Raw genomic sequence first — 21,207 nt, forward strand, 5'->3', positions numbered from 1 at the left:
CTTTTGGTATTGCCGGTCCACTCTGGCTGGAGATGCACAGGGTGTGGGCTTAGTCATGCAGTCTTTGGACACGTCTGCCCTGCCTTTTTCCTCTCGAGGAGAAGACAACCTATGAAACAAACCCCATGTTGGAGGCACACACTGGTCTGATCTGATCAATCATCCATCATCTTTATCACCATCTTCATTATAATAATAATAATAATTATTAATGTTATTAAACTACTATTTTTGTTTTTTCATCTAATAATTGGCATGACATCTCTTTCGTAAATCACCCTTTTCACCCACAAGATTGGGCTCTATTAGTCTACAAGAAACAAGACTACTTTGTCTTGGATGTAGAAGTACTGTTGACACAGTTTTACCATTAAAAAAAAGAAAGTAAAGGGAAATGAAAGAAAAAAACCCGAAACATTTATTTGGATATAGATAATATATATATATATATATATATATATATATATATATATATATATAGATTGGCAACTTTGTGCACCAGTCCAAGGTGCAATAGGAAATCTGTTTAAATGTTTTGGTGATGTAAGTGTGTTTAGTGTGAGACTGAGAACTATTTGGGGTTATCCATGCTGCTTAGAGGAGCTGGCAAAGCCTGCTGAGAAGGTTCTGAGGTTTTGCCGTTGTTGGTGTTCACGCCATGACTTCCATCTTCCTGTAGCTCTACTTCCATCTTTCCAGCATCCTCTACACAACTGCTGTCATTGGGAGGGATGTTCTCAGAGTCTGCATCATCGACAGCACACTTCTCTTCTTCTTGGTTCAAGATGGTAGAAACACAGTCAGTTCCTCCATTAGTCTTTACATCCCTGGCCTGAGGAGATTCCACAGGCTCCGCCATTTTTGCTGTATCTATCATCTCCTCGCCAACTGTGGTTTTGGGAACTTCCGGGACACTTACACCTGATTCCCCTGAAGCAGCCTCAGGTGTGACTGCGGCCGCTGGCTCTGCCATTTCGCCCACCTCTGGCTCTGCCTTCACTTCGGGAACTGCTACGGTGACTGGTACTTGCACACTAGGCTCGGTGGGACTCTCCTGCACACACACTTGTGTAGCCTCCTTTGAGTCTTTGATGCTCCCTAACTCTGTGCAGTCCTGTTTAGAATCCTGTAGGATGTCTGTCTCCATGGGCTGAGTCAAGTTAAAGCTCTGGATGAGGTGGACCAGGTGTTTTACCTTGTCCAGAGAGGCCTGCATCTCCTTCTGACGGGCAAGTATGCTGTTCTTGGTCTCCATGCATTTCTGTTAAATAAAAGGAATACAGCATTATATAACAAACACAACTTGTTCAAAAATTACACTAACATTAGGAATACAACCAACAGTCATTAAACAGAAAAGAAGAAATACCAAGTCTGGTTGTGAAACCCTAGATGGCGCATATTGATGGGTCCTTGAACCAATCAGGTTTTGACAAGTCGTTTAATTCTAAAAATATCTTAATTTACGTTTATGTTGCATATGCAGCCAATGAGCTTGGTGCTTTACATTTAAATGGCTGATTAGCATTAGCTTGAGCATTGCAGCGCGCTTTCAGAGTTCCTCTGGAACTGTCCACCTTTCCCAGCTCCGTCTGTATAGATCTGCTATGGTTTATTTTATATGCTATTTGTGCAGCAGCAGTATGTCTTAAATACTCATAGCATCATATTGGCTTATGTATTGGCAGTAGGGTTGCCCCCTAATAGTCGACAAAAAGAGACTTGGTAGACCAAAATGTTTTTTAGATGCAGATAAGAAAATGAAATTCCACACAAAGCGGTGAAATCAAGCAGTCTGTGACGGACAAAATGTTAACGGCTGGTCTATGTGTTAATATATTACATAGGGCAGGACATAGGCTAAGCTCAACTAATATTCATTGACCTCAAATATGACTTATCAGAAATATGTATGTAGTAGCAACTTTACATGGCAACTCAATCTAATGTTATCCCAGAAAAAGGTTCACTGTTCATGTGTTCTGAAAGCTGCAGTCTGGAAGCTGAACAGCGTGCTTGGGCTACTGCATGACAGATGGAAGCAACGCTGCGATCATTTGCTCTTCAAATACATCTTCATTTTTGGTTATAGAGATAAGAGTAATGCATCTTTCGTATCTGTAAAGACTCTACTTTTATTCGTGTGCCCTCCGAATAACAACAAAAGTTGTGCTTTTGTAAAATAATCTAGGACTCTGTGAACTTGAGCATGTCACTTCGAAACTCTGTGAATTCTTGCTTTATTACAGACATGAAACTTTTAAATGAACCTATTCAAATAGAAAACAAATATTCTCAGATTATCTTATCTGTATGAAACATGCATACATTTATATGGTTTATTAATAAAAGTGCAACTAATAGTAAAAATAAATAAATAACTCACTGTTATAGAATTGCTGAGCTGTTTCACTCTCTGTTCTAGTTGCTCTCGTTCCACCTTTAATTCAGAACTCCATTTCATTAACTTCTGCTTCTCTTCTTCTTTTGCTGTTGGACAGGGACAAAACACTATGGGCTATAACATAGATGTATGCATTTGGTTATAAATAATGGTAAACACTTTATTTTAAGGTCCAATTTTTGGCTATCGATTAGTTGCTTATAAACATGTATATTACTAGCATTTTGGCTGTTTATTAGTACATATAAAGCACATATTAATACCTTATTCTGGATGACCGTATCATAGATGCCTTAATCCACCTCATATCTAAACTTAACAACAACCTTACTAAATATTTATATTAATAAGCAGCAAATTAGGAGTTTGTTCAGGGGAAACTCTCAGTAAATAGTAAATATGTGTTCCTTATTCTAAAATGTGACCTAAATAATAAATAACTTACTTTTTTTTTTTTTGAGTTAAACTGTAAAATTAGGGTACAAAATTCTACAGTTGAAAATCTCTACCTTCTTTGTAAGCAATGTAGGAATGGACGATTGCTAGGGTTCCTGGCCATGGAATGGCCTCTTCCTTCTTCAGAATCTGTAAAAGAAATTCTCTCAATAACAGACCAGTGCTGTGCTCAGTTGACCTCTGGGAAGCCATGAAAGAAATGGAGATCAATTGTATATGGCAACAGTGATGAACAACATAACTTCAATGGGAGTGCTTGATGCTGTATTACACTTACATGATGAGTGGAAAAAAGGCACAATCAATACCGAACCATGTGAGAGCTTACAAAGGACGAAACAGCCTTCATGCCTGAAGAAACTCATTTTGTGTAAGGGGAGAAAAATGTACACTTTTTTTGTACATTTTTGGCAAGGATAGGGAAGTTTTGATCTCTCAGTCAGTCTTCCATTTCTAATTATATAAAAGCGTGTGTGCTTTAAAGAACTGAATTCCAGTTAAAAGGAGAGATCACTGACTGGCCTGGGAAAGGAGTAGCCAAGGGCTCATTGTGCTGCTATTATTTACCTGGTCTTGACATTTAGGACAGATCCACATGCCTTTGGGAATGTTTTTGAGGGGTGGGTCCAAGCAGTCGAGATGGTAGACGCGCGAACATGTGTCACACATGAGCAACTGTCCACTGCGTCTGCACACAGTGCAGAAATCCTCATGGATGTCTCCCTGTCAGGAAGAACGGCAGGTGTCAGTACCACCGCCCCCTTCTGTTCCGGACCAATCAAATGACAGCAGGAAAGGCGGGAAGGAGAGGCACTGACTGCTGATTGGAGGTATTTGTCTAGTGGCACACTGGTGACTGGATTCTTCACTTAGACAGGGAACTGGATATTTAACTAGTAGTTTTATTACTTCTACTATTATTGGGATACCTGGAAATGAGTCACTATTGAAAATGTATCATGTGATTATGAGTAATGGGTATTTTGGCTTAAATGCTAAGATATGGTTTAAGGATTTTTTTTAATACTATAATTACTTCAGGCCTGATATTTGTGTGGGAAGTAGAGAAAGACTGTTCACTTTGTAAGGCTGTTGGCTCCATTTCAACAAATACAACAAATAAACACATGAATGACAGTGCTGGTAGGTCAGTCTTTCTCTTTCAAGGGTGGATGCAGGACATTAACGGGGGTTAACTTGCTCCGGTACACTTTGAGGTGTACAGGATGAATGCAGTGAAGGGTTTTGGGGGGTAGGGGCAGCCTGTGATGTAGAGAACGCTACTAGAAAAATAATAATTGTGGGGGCTTTCAACAACATGGTCGCCCAGACTTGGCAGGTGGCTACTTACATCCCCGGAGCTGGGGCTGGGCTGGGGGACAGAATGAGGGTGGTGAGAGAGGGGAAAACCCCCCATTTCAGGCCGCCCAGGGGCTGGGGAGACGGGAAGGCTGCTGGTGGGGGAGAGCAGGGGGTTGCAGCCCAGCTCCGGCACTGCTGTGCTGCTGGTGGTGGTTGTGGTGGTGCTGTATTTGGGAGGGCGACCTGAGTGAAATGAGACAGACAAGAAAAGAAAAACAAACGAAAAAGAACAAAACCAAAAGGAACAGAAAAAATGGAGGAGGAGGAAAAGGGGAAAAGAAAGAAAAAAAACACAAAGATGAAATAAAATAATGGCATTTTCTGGTTGCAACATACCTTAGAGAGGGGATCCTCATTGGCTAGCATGGAAACAAAGGAAAGGAGGAAGAGAGCGAAGGAGAAATGGAAGGGAGGGTCACAAAAAGCAGTTAGTGCAACAGACGACCACAGCAGCATGCAGGGAATTTGGAAGGCAATGAGCAATAGAAAGGGTGAAAAAAAAGAGTGGAAAAGAGCTGAACAAAGAAAGTCTAAACTGAAATCTCAATACATTTCTCTGCAGGTGGCTCCTAAATGAACAAGCAATGCATCACTCTAAAACAGGCAAAACAACATAAACATAACATCTTAAGCCATCAAAGTAGCAGATAACCAACAGACTTTTACCAACTCAAGCCAGTGCTCAAGTCTATAAGTAGAATCCAAGTCAGATCTTTCAAGAATAAAAGCCCAAAGGCCAATTGCATACACAGTCACCACTTTAAGGCTGTGTCTTAAGAACTAGTTTGACCAACTAGCAGTTAACCAAGTGGCTTTCAGTTTTATTTTTCAGATTCAAATTAGATCAATTTAAGTTTTTATGCAACTGAATTGCAGAAAAAATATTTTAAGTCTAAAATAGTTTATGCAACCGTCCACAAGTCAACCCTCAAGTCTTCGAGGTGGAGTTCATTGCAAGTCTTTCAAGGCCAAGCTCAAGTCAATCCCCAAAACTTTGGGGTGAAGAGCAGGTCAAGTTGTTCAAAGCCAAACTTAAGAAACTAATTCAACAAATGCGCAGTATCATCAGCTCCTCGGTTCTCGAATCGGACGCGTCTGAAAGAAACGGTTCTTGACTCGAGAACGAGTCAATCTTTCGTTCGTTATCTGGCTTGGCATGGTGTTCATCTTCAGTTCTCTCTTCACAGCAGTTCAGTCAGTGTACTGTTTGAGTAAATTAATTACTCCGGGATATTTGTTTGTTTGAACTCGGAGGGAGTCTCAATCACGTTAAAAATGTTAACAGCTTAAGTCATTTGTGGATTAATGCTTATTGGAGACGCGAACCATTTCAAAGATTCAGTTCGATTTGGTGAACTGGTTCAAGAAGATCCGGTTACATCGAGTGATTCGTTCGTGAACCGGATATCACTAAACTGCAGTGTTTTGAACTCGCTCACAACAGACACAGAAGAGAAGACAATGCTGAATAAAGTTGTAGTTTTTGCTATTTTTGGGCCAAAATGTATTTTCGATGGTTCAAAAATTTTAAATGACCCTCTGATGTCACATGGACTACTTTGATGATGTTTTTATTACCTTTCTAACCATGGACAGTATACTGTACACACGCTTTCAATGGAGGGACAGAAATGTGTTCCAAAGATGAACGGAGGTCTTACAGGTTTGGAACGACATGAGGTTGAGTCATTAATGACATAATTTTCATTTTTCGATGAACTAGCCCTTTAAATCTTTAGGATGTAGAACAAGTCAAGTCTTTAAAAGGTTCTAGCTAAATTCATTATATTGAAGCACTGCTCTGGAAGTCAATAGCAAACCTCAAATCTGAGGTGAAGCAACAATAAGAGGATATATTTCTCCCTCTAAGGCTACTGAAATTGTTCACAAGTCTCTGATTTTGGTGTCTCAAGTCAATTGCTAAAAAGTCCAAAACAAGCCAAATTCTCCATCACTGAAAACTATACAAACTGGGGGAGCAGTTCCTCAACCACTATAGGGCACTTTTTAGGTCTATTGAAAAACTGTAGGTCTGCAGAGAGATCAAACCCTAGCAAAGACACAAAGCAGAATTGCAAGAGAAAGCCGAGAGGTGTCTATTATTAGGTGTCTGTTAGGTGGTACATAGAAGCAGCAGGGCTACTATACATCAACTTAAGCAACTAAAAGACAGGCAGGTACAGACCTCTCTTCCGTGTGCCTTGATGCAGTGGAGTGTTCAAGTAAGTGACAGCACTCTTTTTCCTCTGAGATGTATGAGAGAAATCAGAATGTTAGAGCTGAGTTGGAAGTACAATCAAAGCTCTCAAAATCAGACCAGGAGGAGGAGAGAACTACAGAACATTTGTGTGTACCTCAGGTTCAAACACTGCTCCACTGTACACTGGGTTGGCTGTTGTTCTCCTCTTACGTTCTTGTCTTCTGCTCTGAATCTCTGGAGAAAAAAGGACATCCCATGCACATCTGGTTACAAAACATCCTTATTACTTTAATTCAGTGGAAACCCCCACGAGCACCACTGACACCAGTGGGACTTACCTTCAAGATGGTCATATGTCACCAACCCAAGAGACACCATAAAGGCAAGCTTCTGAAGGAAGAAAATTTAATTTATTATTTAGGATTCAGAAAAAATTTCAGACATGATGGTTTTGTTAACTCTGTGAAGGTGCACAGTACCTGTGGGCTCTCCTCACGTTTGATTTTAGCTGGAGGAGGAGAGGATGATGGTGGTGTACTTGAGACCACATGTACTGGTCCCCCCAGTGGTTTCACAGTCTGATTTAGAGAATAAAAAACAAGGAAAGCACGCCAGTCAGCTGAATGTTTGATTTTTAGAGCAAGAACAACAGCTAAAACTTCTCCTGTCAGATAAAAAAAAAAAAGTCTTACGTCTGGAGCAAACAATCAAGGTAATATAAATGGGTGCTCACACCTTCAAGTCTGAGTTAAGGTTGCTGATCTGAAGTGTCTGAGCAGGACTGATGACAATGCCTGTGACTTGCGTGGTGCCACTGGTGACTGCAGTCGTAGTCTTGTCAATGGTGGCACACTGTTGTCCGTTCACGATGTGCACCTGATGAATGGGCCCGGCAGAGGCAGGAAGAGATGACGTCAGTTTGGTGGTGAGCATCAGGGGCCGCTGGATTAGAGGAGCCGCCACCATGGGAGGAGGAGCTGGAGCGATGGGCACGTTGATGGGTGTGGGGGGTTTTGGTCGAACCTGTGCAATGGTGGAATAGGGTTGGGTCACAAGCAGACCCTGGCTTGCCATACCAATCGACCAAGAAAGCCACTCTGTTGCCATGCCCCTAACATCCATGCTGTTTTGTGTTAAGTGGCAACCTCAGCCATAAGTAATGCCAACACTGAGCTCTGGTTCACCCCTCAGTGACTAGTTTAAAAGTGGATGAAAATGTGTGCAGAGCTTAATATAAGAACACCAAAACAAACAAGGAGCAGGAGTGGGCAACTTTGGCTTCAGTTTCCACTTTCCTGCAGAGTTTAGCTTCAATCCTGATTAAACTCACCTGCTTGTAACTTTCTAGTAATCCTAAAGAGTGAAAAACCTTGACTGGACCTAAGCTCTGCAGAACAGTAGACTTTGAGGGCCAGATATTTCCACCCTTGCCTTAAAATCATAGTTCACCCCCGAATTGGGTCGTCATCATTTACTCACACTTACGTCATTCCAAACCTGTATGTTTTTCTTCTGCAGAACACAAAAGAATACATTTTGAAGAATGTTTCAACTGATTTTGTCTGTATAATAAGTCAGTGCATCAATACAACACTGGACCTCTCTAAAAAAAGTGGTATACACTTTTTGAAAACAGTGACTTTTGGAAAAAAATCCTCTCTATTCTCTTTTGTGTTGCACATGTAAGTCATACAGGTTTGGAACAACATGAGACTAAGTAAATGAAGGGTTCAGGTGGATTCATCGGAGCTCACTGTAGCATTACGTAGCTTTTTGAGGTTAATAAGTGAGAGGGGGGGGGGGGGGGGTTAATGATAGGTTCAGCCAAAGCAAATATCAAATTTACAAAACAAAAGCAGAAATAAAAAGCTGCAACTGACGCAAAAGCATTATTACAAAGGAACAAACAGCAACACAGTCTTACTCTCAAACACTGTGTCTATACCAGGCATAAGCAACGTACATACAGTAATAATATACCAATTTTCATACCAATGGACCTCTGCGGAGTTATTCACCCAAATGTTTATAAAACTGTTGAACAAGTCATGCAGCTTTGACACTTTCAGTGTAGAAGACTCAAGCCATTCCAGTATAGACACAGTGCTAAGGGAGCTAACTCGCTAAATAAAGCTGAGATGGAGCATTTTTAAACATATAGAAATGCATTTTGAGAGTATGGACCGAAGCGGGCCTTTGAAATAGAGCAGTACTACCATGGACAGAATTTTCACTGGTCAACAGATGCCTAAGTCAGAGTGCAGCAAATTTCACGAACAAGTTTTTTTTTTTTTTTTTACACACAATATCCTAAATGAAATCAACAGAGCATAACATCTAGTGTGTAAGCACCCTAAAGCAAAGAGAAAAAAAGTGAGCAGACAGTATCACAGCAACAGACAGTGCTGCGAAGAAGAAGGTGAGCATCAGTATAATTTGGTGGAAGAAAACTGAATTTGGGTCTCTAGATGTGGAAGAGTGATATCTTGAAGTTTGGGTGACGCTGTTCAAGCAATTTTAGTTCCCATATTAAAAACTCTTTCAAGGTGAGAAGTATAAAAATATCTTGAATCGGAATGTCTCTGTAAACAAAGGCTTTATAGACAAGGCCTCCGAAACTAGGTTGTGTGTCGCTCTGGTGACATCAGTGTGGAACATACAGAAGGGGAGGGGGCAGATCTAACAGAGACGCACCTGTGGCTGATAGGTGGGTCGAGGCGTCAATCTAGGAGGAGGGACAAACTGGGGAACTTTGATATGCTGGGCAGAGGTGGTGGTGGCCTGCACCTGTGACAAAACCAGCCATTTATTGGGCACTCAGCAGGTGACATGAAAGAAATTCACAAAACCGTTTGCTTTTAGAAGAGACTATCCCCTATTTGGTTACATCACAGAAGTATGTCAAAACACACCCCTGCCAAGCACACCATTACCGTCAGAAAGGAAGTCATTTCATACTAACTGGAGACATAAACATCCTGTTCTAAACACATTAAAGCAAAGTGGGTCTGACTATGACTAGTCTACAGCAAGTTATGCAAAAACACAGACTGGCATTTCTACCTCAATTTAAAATTGTTACATTTAAGCTATATGGAAACACTAAGTGAAGAGGAAGAATTTTTAGCAGCTATTCACACTCACGACAATAACATTCTTGGACACGATCCGTGGGCCCGCATCTGTATCCTGATTGGGTAGCTTGCTGGCCACCTGAAGGTTGATTGGTGTGCTATGGGAGTCGGAATTGGCGCCGGGTCTCGGGGGGTTGCTGATGGCAGTGACCATGGCGACTGTAGGGCGTTGTGTTGCCATGGAAGCAGGCATGGTGGAGGTGGCAGCTTTCAGCACGAGAGGTAGAGTCTTTGCAGTTATGACCGGCGTCACGGTGAGAGTCTTCTAGTCGAGGAGGTAGGTTGGTTGAGGGAAGCAGTGAATGAAGATGAGGAGACACAAAAGATGTTAAAGTCCTATTCACTACATTTTTCTGCTGTTAATGTGTACAAATTATCAGTACATGTGAGAGAAAAAATGGTCTGTCCTTGCCTTTTATCAAATATAATAACTTGAAATGACTTTTCATTCCATTGATATTAGCTAGAGAGCAAGTACTATTAGAGAATGTTAACCAATCGCCCATTGAGCCACTGATTTAACAGTCACATTGCAGCTTTGGCTCGATAAAATATAGTCCAACCACATTATTTTTTGTTGTTGAATAGTTTATCTTAGAAGTGCACTACATTACAGAAATGTCAAAATAATATTAATCCAATGAACTTCCTACTCCATGATTTTTTCATGTTGAATATTCAATTTCTCTTAGAAACATGCCACATCACACACAAAAAAATGGTTGCAAACGCCACTTTGTGTGGATTTTAATTCTATTAATAGGTCAACAGTTAATAAATACTATGAAAAATAGTGAATACTATGTTAAATAGTATCACATTCACTTTAGATGGTCTTCCCTCATCACACAAAAAGAAATGAAAAACAGAGGCTGTTTGAGGTCGTACATTATTGGCCATGTAAAATAAATTTTTTACACTCTGCCCTTATTTTTCACAAGCGCAAAGCTTATTTCAGGGACAAAGATGTGAGTGTTTGCAATTACAGAGTGTGCTTTTAGAACAAAGCACTGCGATAGAGTTTTTCAATAAAGTAGCTATTTGGCTCATTTTTTGCTACACTACAGGAATCGAGTTCATGTCTTAACAGTGTTAAACATTCCACTGCAAATCACCTCGGACTATAACGCTGTTCTACACATTTTGTCTACAAACTGTGAGGTGTTCGGGAGTGAAGTGGTACCTGTGGCGCCCCCTGGTTGTGTGGAGGCCCTGTGGTTAGCTGTGAAGCAGGACAGGCGGGCGTCAGAAGCACCGTTTTACCGTCTGTAGTCGCTGGGAGCATCTGCAGCTTCAAGTCAGGCTCCTGTTTCACCAGCAACTCCTTCCTCAACTGCTCCACCACTTTTTTCTGAGAAAGCGAGAAAATACTGGGAAATTATACATCCATTCGCTGTCACATTTTGAGGAAATGGTGATTACAGAGAAACAAATGGTTCTGAACATACACATATGCACTGTTTCCAAGAAATAAAAATGGAAAGACCTGCCCTCTCATCTTGTCTTTTCAATATTGAGTTTATATCTGGTCGCAGCAGTTTCTAATAATAGATCATTAGTCACCAAATTCCCTGGTTTTCTTTGTTCTGGATGTGAAGCTAAGCCATGGTTTTTATTCAGTCAGTCTTAAAAGACCCTTCAGGTACGAGACCATCTTAACAACACTGGAAATGCTTTTAAAAAGGCCCACTGAGCGCTACACACACACACACACACACAACTTGTGTGAAACTTGAAAAACTTGATTGAAATTCATCTCACACACTCTGCTGCCTCAGAGTCCTCTGGAGCCAAAGCGCACCTCTGAGAGTGCAACCACACACACATTCCTCAACAAAGCTCTTGCGCTAAGCACAACATCAAATGAAAGTCTCTTCCTCAAAATTAATTTTGACAAAACTATTTTTCTCTTTAAGCGGGTGATCAATCACATGGTAGCAGCTTTAGACTCACAAGCAGAAAGTTTACATACGCAGCAGACCTCCGTGCCAGCTGCGGGCCTCACATCGAGGCTCAAAATCACATAAATATAAATTCATGATGCGGAAAGAGTTATACAGAATTCATATGAATGGAACCGACCGGATTTAAAAAGAATCTGAGGAAGCATCAACCTTTCGACCTGATACAATACACACAGACACACGTATGGTATTTTATGGAAAAATCTAATTAATATTATGATAACGTGAAGGTCATATTTTATTCCAAATTAAAATAGAATACAAAAATACAAATATAGATTGAATTTAAGAACAATTATCATTTGTTGCATAGTGACGTTATTTTCATTGAATTGCGCCACTGTTTTGAAAAATTCATAATAAGTAAATAAAATAAATTATTTTAAATGAATATTAAAGATATAATGTTTTTTTTATTAATATTTTGAGGCCGTTTTGTTTTTATATTTTCTGTTTTCATTTTAGGGGTTTTTTTTGTGCTTTTGTAGTTTTCCTTTGGCAACAAAAAGGTTTTTGTATTTTATTTAATATTTTTATATTTCATTTAATTAAGTTAGTTTCAGTTTGCTATAATAACTCTGTCACTTTTTTTTTGCATAAACTAAATACATAGCAAAAATATATTTTTATTAAAACAATAAAATAAAATACATTATGGCTTCAAAAGTCTGAGACTGAATTAAAACTTTAAAATCAATCGTTTATACAAGGCACTTTAAGTTGTTAGGATATGTATATTTTTATTAAATTCTAACACATAATATTATGTATACACATTATAAGGTGAACGGTGAGCTAGACAGATTCTTGACAGGTTTCGTGAGAGAACTGAATTAGCATTCACTGGACAGTTTCATCATCTTGTGCTCTAATCCTCGTCTGGATTGACTAAGGCTACACACACATACAATATTTGCCCTCCACATTTGAGTAGAGTAAAAAAAAAAAATCAGATCATCTGTACTTCTGGTGATCTATTCTTTCTCTGCTTCTCAGGATAAAAGCTCAAAGCTAAGCCAGCGATCTGCGAGTCAGTAAACTGGGACAATTCTCTAACTTGAAGTGAAACATTGCCCCAAAACAGCTGTGCTACAAATCCAGACTTTTCAAGAAGTGACTGAATAAGTGCAATCTCTCAAACTCTCTGAGAATCTGTTTCCAACTCCCATCAGGAGACGAGAGAAGCCCCAACACACACAATTAAACGCATGCACATACTGTACACTGCTGCATGTAGTTGCTAAATGCACAGACGACTGTCCTGCTTGCTCTTTTCTCAACCGCAAAACAATTAAACGTATCAGTCTTTGCTTATTTCCGCTATCATTCGGTCATTAAAAACTAAAATTCCCACATGATCCAACATCCACTTCAGAAAACCAATAAGACCAAATCAAAAAACGCTTCATTAAACACAAACGGACCTGGACACAGAGATGTGCTGAAAACAGACTGGTGTTTTTGTGGTGTTGCTTGAAAAATAAAATCTGCTTCAACTAGGGTTATTATCCTTTACTAAATCTGTTAAAAGCATTTTGGAAGGAACAAATAAAAATCTGAAATAAAATAGAAATATTAGATAAAAAAACTAAGTGGATTTGAACAGTAGAGGCATTAAAATTACTAGCTTTAAATAAATAAACAGTAAAACTAAACTAAAACTGAAAAGAGAATATATTAAACATAAATAATAATGTTTAGTAGTAGGACTGTCAAATCAATTAAATCGCATCCAAAATAAAAGTTTGTGTGTACTGTGTATATGTACATTTACACTTTCATACATGTATATATTTAAGAAACATTTACATGTGTGTGTGTGTGATTTATATTATATACAAATATTTATTACATACATTTTACATGTATTTGTGGGCATTTTTATATACATAATATAGTACAAACATGAAATGGAAACTGGAAATATAAAAAAACTAGTAAAAAATACATAAACAATACTAAAACAACCCCAAAAATGACACAATCAACCTTTGCTCACTGACACATATTTGTCGTATTTAATTCATGTGTTTCACTGTTGAAAGCATTGACTTCAGCACCCGAAGCAGTGAATGACGTCACAAGCTCTTACCTGTTTCTCACTCAGAGCTGTGATTTTCGCCTGGAGCTCGTGAAGTTGTTTCTTCAGATCGGCGTTCTATGGAGAGCACAGCATAAAAATCACTTATTTTTAAAAACCATGAAATTGGTGAACTTTTGTTTAATAAAATATTCATACACACCACCAAGCTGCCTTATTAGTATAGAAAATATAATACTCAGACGGCAGTCACCTTAAAGCTCTCAAACAAACCAGAGGATAATTTCTGAAGAGCAACGTCATAAAGAGTATTTACCTGTGGATCCTGCTTCATTTGGGCAACAAGTTTCTATGGCAACAGAAAAGAAGACAAGAATTTGCAGTTAATTATTCTGCCGTCAGTTTTGGAGGGAGTTCCAGACATGGTGTGCCATCTACAGGCCACACGTGGAACTGCAGCGCATTACACCTGCCTCACATTCAAACAATAGCAGACGGAGCAGCAGGCAGCCTGCCAACGGCTTTCTGTAACTGTCCTCCAGCTACCAACGGTTTAATGTGTTCATTTGGAACAAACATTTTACATTTGCAATGAACAAGTGTAATTTATATGAAAATTGTTCATTTCAGTTGATGAGTTGATCCACTTGGGGTAACATCAATCTTTGAGCGACAGTTATATTAAAGAAATGAAAAAGACGGGGGAGAGTGGGGTAAGCCGTGCCACAAAGTTGGCAAGCAAGAAGAAATGAGATGTTAAATTAGTTCTTCCCATAATTATATTTCAGGACATCTGCTATTAACTGAAATTAGCATTTATAACATCAGGTAACACAAATGTCTAACATAGGCAATATAAAAGAGAAATAGTTTTATTCACATTTTCATAAACCAGGCAGAAAATGTAGTGAAACAGTAGTTGGGCCACTTTTACAATTTGTAATAATGTAAAAAATAATAAATTAAGCATTTAATAATTCATTATTATTTATTGGTATGCTTTTTTCCCCCTAGATTTTATATATTTAGACAAAAGCAACTGATAAAGGCATAAATATAACTATTTTAAAATAAACACTTCATTTTAAAATTTCATTCATTTCACCGAAGATGTACAAATTAATTTGATAAAAAGTTTGAAATCTCTCAACCACAAGCAACTGTTCCATAAAAATAAGGCACAATATATTGTGTTAATAAGAAGGAGTTTTCTGTATAGGTGCTTTACCCATATTTTGAAGCACTGTGTTGTGTTTTGGGGTTAAAGTAAACTTAACTAAAAAAACAGCACCAGTAATTTTCTACCTGGACATTCAGTTTTTCTCATTTTTTATTTTTTTTCTTCTCCTAACAAGGTACATCTACAGTTCTTTCTAATTACACAGTCACATGACAAAAACCGAGAGACACACTTTTAAATTAATAATAATAATAAATTCTTCAAAGTTTCTGCTGTCCACCAGTAGGCAACAGTGAGTCATGCGGGACCACAATCAACCGTTTCAGCTGCAGAAATCCCACTTCCACCTGCCTGTCAAATATTCCAAGCCAGATGAAGACAAAACCAGACCCTCCAGTATGTAAAAGAACACCTGCTTGAGATGATTTCTTAAAATTGAAGTAATGGCTTACTCTTTATCTGCCCAGTATGACCCTGATTCTCCTCCTCTTCCTTTCTCTCCCTCCTCCCTCCCTCTCTTTTTGTCTTTCTCTTACCCCACTCAGACAGCTCGACTAATTTTCTGCCTGCTGGGACACGCTGCCTCTGACTGCGAGGGACAAGAAGAGAAACATATCTTCATTTATCACTAAGTGCAATGGAGGACCTAGAGACCTGATCCTGAAATCATTCGAATCATCTATAAAAGTCTGCTTTAAAACAACCTGTTTATACAGCAACTGCGACGCTTTCTGGCATCACATTGTGATTTTAGTTCTCAAGTACTGAAAATACAGTGACACTTCTGAATAGTTTTCCCCATGTGATTTAACTGATTAGAGGCCCATTTGCGAGAGCTCCTACCTGATGGACTTGTATTTCCACTTTCAGGGCCTCCTGTAATGTTTGCAATTCCATCATTGATCCAGTTCACCAGAAAGAGAGTCCCAGGAAACTTTCAGCCTGTCTAGAGAAATCAAACAAGAGAGGTTTTGCAGACTTTTTTTTCTATGTTATGTATTTAAGCTTTATTTTGCGAGATGCTCGGCGGTTGACTTAATCCAATACCACCACGAACGGGGAACACAAGACGGTATCTAATCGGGTTTGAGAGAAAAAATGTAAATCGAGGCATGATTCATGATGTCTCAGGTGGTAGTAAACAGACACGCTTTATTCAGTTCACATTCTGCAACTCCACACTGCAAGGACCTCTTGTTTAAGTTCCGAAAAGTATTTTGGACAAAAGTTGGTGGAGGATAAAAATTTGTGACAATCGAGAAAATGGGCAGGACTGTTTGCCCGACGGACGAATCGAAACAACCTTGATGCTTAGTGTAACAGTGAGTGAAACGGAGGCAGTGTTACAGACATTCATTCACTCTCATTGATTTTGGTGTGCGGCCCTGTGCCAAGAGGACAATTATAACAGAGGCTATTAGAGGACTTACCAGCTGGCACTAAGACTGGGGTTCACGTGCTCTCTCCAACTCCCTTCACAAGATGAAACACACACACACTATTAGATGGGGGAGAGACACTCCAATTCCCTCTCTCTCTTTTATACAGTCTGTGTAAAAAGGGGCAACACTGCAAGCGCAGCATTCAGCGGGCTTCTAATTGCTCATCCCGTCTATGAACCCCACGACAAAAAAGTCCTGCATCCCTGCTCATCTCCCAGCATCTTCGCGGACCTAAAAATATCTTCTCTGAAACCCAAGCATCGGATTTGTCTTTTGTGCAGTTCTGCCAAATGGAGTTCGGAGATATTAAGCGAAGCCTGTACTCGCCAGCGATGACATCTGTCATGACCACACGGCAGACGGGTATCTCAGGACCTTCAGTCTTCAATATACAGGAAACGGCATCCGCTCAAATCAAAGTGTATGAGTCACTCTGCCAGTCGTTGATCAAATAAAGTCTTTTATAACACACACAACTAAATATTAGGATCACTTGCACTTTAAGAAGAGAACTGTCAGCTCGGGTGCCTAAGTTGATTATGTACATTTTCTTCATTTTAAAAGCATAGTGTTATAGTATTTATAATATAAGAAATGATAACTGTTCTTGAAAACTAATATGTGACCCTGGAGCACAAAACCAGTCTTAAGTAGCTGGGGTATATTTTTAGAAATAGCCAAAAAAACCATTGTTTGGGTCAAAATAATCGATTTTTCTTTTATGCCAAAAATCATTAGGCTATTAAGTAAAGATCATGTTCCATGAAGATATTTTGTACATTTCCTACCGTAAATATATAAAAACTTAATTTTTGATTCGTAATATGCATTGCTAAGAATTCATTTGGACAAATTCAAAGTCGATTTTCTCAATATTTTGATATTTTTGCTCCCTCATATTCTAGATCTTCGCCAAATATTGTCAGATTCGAATAAACCTTACATCAATAGAAAGCTTATTTATTCAGACTTCATATGATGAATAAATCTCAATTTCGGAAAATTGACACTTAAGACCATAAGCTGCGATGGCTAAGTGGTTAAGCATCTCTACTACTAACTACCAGAAAACAATACTATACATAAACAATACCACCCTCAAAATAATAATAATAATAATAAACAAAAAAATATATATCAAGTCTCTGTAAAAATTTACAGGAAGTCTCATTATAATTATTGGGGATGGCCATTTTTCAAAAATATTGTTTTTGCATATTTAAGCTCATAAAAAAAAAAAAAATTATTTTAATGACGTTTAAGGAGAAAGCTTATGATTAGGCATTATACACAACAATGTTACATTATATTCCAAGGTATTCTTTTAGTTGGAAATGTGTGTAGACAAAAAAAAAAACATATCTATATATATCTATATCTATATATATATATATATATATATATATATATATATATATCTATATCTATATCTATATATATATATATATATATATAACACAAGCATACAAGCTCAACAAGAGCAAATGGGAAAAGTAAAGCAGACCATGCCAATTACTGTACAGAACGTACATACACTCGAGTCAGCCTAAGTTAATTGTGTTTATATTGTTTCACATGTTAATGTTGAGAAAAACAATAATATCCGTATGCTTGGGTGAAATTTGACATTCTTTGATCAAATACAATCAACTTATTAACACCCTCCACAGTGCATTGCACAGCAAAGAAACATTTAGTTAAATTTCTATTAGTGTTTTTATTTTTCAAATAAATATCACAATTCGACTATTTGTGCACACACCCCTAATTATTATTATTATTATTATTATTAAATAGTAATGCAAGTATTATTAAAGTAAATAATAATAATAATAATAATAATAATAATATCACCAGCCAGGGAAAGTGAATTCATTAAGTATTCTATCACGGATGCCATAACAGAGATTTATGTTGAATCATGATTCTGACTGGCTTTTAGAAAGCATTTGAATATCTTAAAACAGGTGTCTTAAAACCCTGCATATTAAATATTTTTAAACGATATACATTTACATTTAAGTTTACAATTCACATGAAGGTTCTTATTTGCAATAGGAAAGCTAAACAGTACAGTAACACAGGACTTTTCTTGTCTCTGTAAAGTTTTTAGTGACCTGTTGAAATGTTCTTTGTAAAACTGTACAACCAACCCAGATCAAATCTACATCCCAGAATAAAACTTTTAGCTGTAGTTTGCTGAATCTATAATGTACTTTGTATTTAAAGTAAAACAGCAATATGAATTACATCAAACTGAAAATAAGTTGAAACAACATATTACTGTAATCAATCAGGTACATTGTACAACAAAATATTATTACGCCACATAAAAACTAAGCATTTTATTTAAAAGAAATACCTATAAATGTATCAACAGACAATCATGGAAATTATTTAATCCAGCTGTTAACAACTGATTCATCGGAGGTCTGAGAATGAATAAATGTAATCAAACTGATATAAGATGGCTAAAAAATATCATACGAAATAAGGGTTGTGTTAATTATTGTCCTTTATAAATAGTATCCAGGCCTGGGTGAGGTAACAATATCACAACTACACCTGACAGGACAAGTTATAGGACTGAAATACTTCCAGTGTCATGTTACATAAACCAATACGTTTTGTTTTGCATAACTGCTTGATATTCATGAATTGCATCAACAAGAAAACTCCTGTGTATATTTTAATGTAGTATCATAAAGGAAATCTATCCATTATGTACACTGGTAAATGGACTCATAAATACCCAAAAGATCTGAAAAAAAGTGAAACTACCTGGATAAGGAACCTAAAGAAAAAGAGCTCAACATCTCAGATGAGGGTGTAAACGCATTGTAAAGTCTCTCAAACAAGCGAATATCAAAATATTATACACATAATGAAAGCAAAATATGAGCAAAAAAACAAAGCAGATAGAAAGTTAATCAATAACAATAACAAACAAAAGGGTAAACATGTTACTGAAGTTTGACAAACATCAACAATCAGCTGAAAACTCAAATGAATTGATTCTAAATCTGTTGAAAAAGCACCTAGATTTCAAAAAAGGCTTTACAAAATGTTCCAACTCTACAATAGTGTGCAAAACACTCTGACAGACAGTTAAGGTGCAGTTTGACCCCAAATTATCCTGAGCTGTACATGAAACCGGCGTTTAGTTCAGTACATCTGATCAGGAATGTGCACATGACAGGAAAAGTTCATCAGCACTTTGATTAGGCCACTATTATAAACCTCAGGGAAACACGGAAGATGATGCCCAAAGTGTTTATCGCAAGCATACTTTCACAAAGATTCACAAAAGAGGGGAAAATGCATGTTTGAACCACTACAATATGAGGGGAAAAGCGTTGTGTTTCTTTTGCACTCTCTAAAAGAATCTGAAACACATCAGCTCCAATAACTCAGCCTCCTCCAACCAAAAAAAAAAAAAAAAAAAAAAAAAAGAGCAAAAAAGAAGCAACATTAAAAAAAAAAAACACTTTCTAAACAAATAACAAAATCACATAGCTTTAAAAAGCATAACTTTACCACCCACTCACTACAAGCCAAGACACTAAAAGCGTTGAAAAACTACCAAAATAGGAGTGAATCTTTTTACAAACCTGCTGCTGGATACAAGGAGCTTTCATATTGTGCTACGGCTAACTCTGCTAAAGCTAACAGGCCAACAGCACAAATTACAGTTAGATGGACTCGACTGAGCCGCAACCACTAATTCAAGCCATGCGTGAGCAAAAGATCTTCATTCTACCCTCTTTTATCCCCCCGCTGCCATCGGATACAATGTTTCCACTGAGCTGGAAACAACCGTTGCGGCAACAATGTATCCAGCGAAGTTTAAAATGTTACAAAATAACAAGACGCGCGGAACGTTCGGTTCACGCGCTGCACTTAGAAATACACCACAGTCTCAACTCCTAGAAATAAGCGGATATTTTGCTCCAAAACCATCGGGATCCTGACTTCTCTACCTACCCGATCGCGACGGGGTTAGGATTTGGAAAAGCGGCGAAGAGTCCATGAACGAGTAAAGTCTAAAAACGAGGCGCATAAAAGTTGCAATAATAAAAAAAAAGATCCCAAGGTGCACTTACCCTCCTCTACTCACTTGAGCAGTAGTGCCTCTCTCTCCCCACAAATTATTTAAATAAATATTTACAAACACTCCGAGATCTCGGTCCGATCCGATGCCTCACATGGCTGTAGAGGTGCTCTGGGGTGAATTTAGCTAGGTTAACTACCTTATTTTTTGTTTGTTTGATTTTAATTTGTGTGTGTAAAAAAGAGAGAAACTGAGATACAAAACAAGAACTCTTCTTCAATCTCATTCACCACAGCCGCAGAACCCGACGATTCATCCGCGCAGGAAGAGGGAGACGAAGGGGGCAGGAAAAGTAGCCGTCAAAAAGCACAAATACTCCGAACATCCATCCAAACGATTCAGAAACATCGTGATTACTGTAAAAGTACGCGTGCTTCGTATAAAAGTGAACGTGGAGTTTCCTTAAAACGTGTTTGGTAAGAGGACTATTTTTTGTGACGGTGCGGCGAATTTATTTCACTTTGCCTAAGGAACGGCTGTAGTGCGTCTCCCATTGCCTAGGGAAAAACCCGGATGTAAACTCGGCGAAACTCATCTGGACAAGAGAAGTGGCAGTCTAACTCACTCAAACTCATGGATATACACTCACAGACAGCAAAATACGTTTTTTATTAGCATATTGGTTATATATGCATATAACCATAAACGAACCCAAATAAATGTTTATTTCTAATGTACAGTATTATAAATGGTTATATTATGCATACATTAAAAAGTGGCAGACTGTAATACAATAAGGGAAAGGTGCTGCTTAACGAATCTACCAATATTATAAGCTGTTTATTAATAACAATATTATATGCGCTAATAATCACTAATCACTTACAAAACCATATGTCGTTTTCTTTTTATGAAATGCCCTTGCTTATGGGTTAATGAAGAAACACCCTTTTTATGACATTTGTGATTTAAA

General features: G+C 38.1%; 2 protein-coding genes across 10 annotated transcripts in view; one reads left to right on the forward strand and one right to left on the reverse strand.

The window, feature by feature from the left end:
• The window catches only part of LOC113066682 (uncharacterized), a 672,150-nt gene that overhangs the window by 114,381 nt on the left and 536,562 nt on the right, over positions 1 to 21,207 (forward strand). The window lies entirely within an intron of this gene.
• On the reverse strand, positions 459 to 20,528 carry LOC113066690 (PHD finger protein 21A-like). Of its 9 annotated transcripts, none has more exons than XM_026238654.1 (17): positions 20,287 to 20,528; positions 15,585 to 15,687; positions 13,878 to 13,910; positions 13,613 to 13,678; positions 10,740 to 10,907; positions 9,567 to 9,821; positions 9,117 to 9,209; positions 7,158 to 7,445; positions 6,902 to 7,000; positions 6,761 to 6,809; positions 6,577 to 6,656; positions 6,408 to 6,468; positions 4,212 to 4,405; positions 3,428 to 3,583; positions 2,914 to 2,989; positions 2,387 to 2,490; positions 459 to 1,261 (listed from the first exon to the last, which is right to left on the reverse strand). In XM_026238654.1, exons 2-17 carry the CDS (start codon positions 15,639 to 15,641, stop codon positions 572 to 574), a joined length of 2,469 nt encoding a protein of 822 aa, XP_026094439.1. In that variant the 5' UTR covers positions 15,642 to 15,687; positions 20,287 to 20,528; the 3' UTR covers positions 459 to 571. The 9 variants fall into 9 exon arrangements, with proteins under 9 accessions (XP_026094439.1, XP_026094438.1, XP_026094436.1 ...); XM_026238653.1 differs by having other exon boundaries at positions 6,761 to 6,812; positions 9,567 to 9,818; positions 20,287 to 20,525; XM_026238651.1 differs by having other exon boundaries at positions 6,761 to 6,812; positions 15,585 to 15,683; positions 20,287 to 20,522.

The sequence above is a fragment of the Carassius auratus genome, chromosome 50 (genome assembly GCF_003368295.1).
Source record: "Carassius auratus strain Wakin chromosome 50, ASM336829v1, whole genome shotgun sequence".
Lineage (NCBI taxonomy): Eukaryota > Metazoa > Chordata > Actinopteri > Cypriniformes > Cyprinidae > Carassius > Carassius auratus.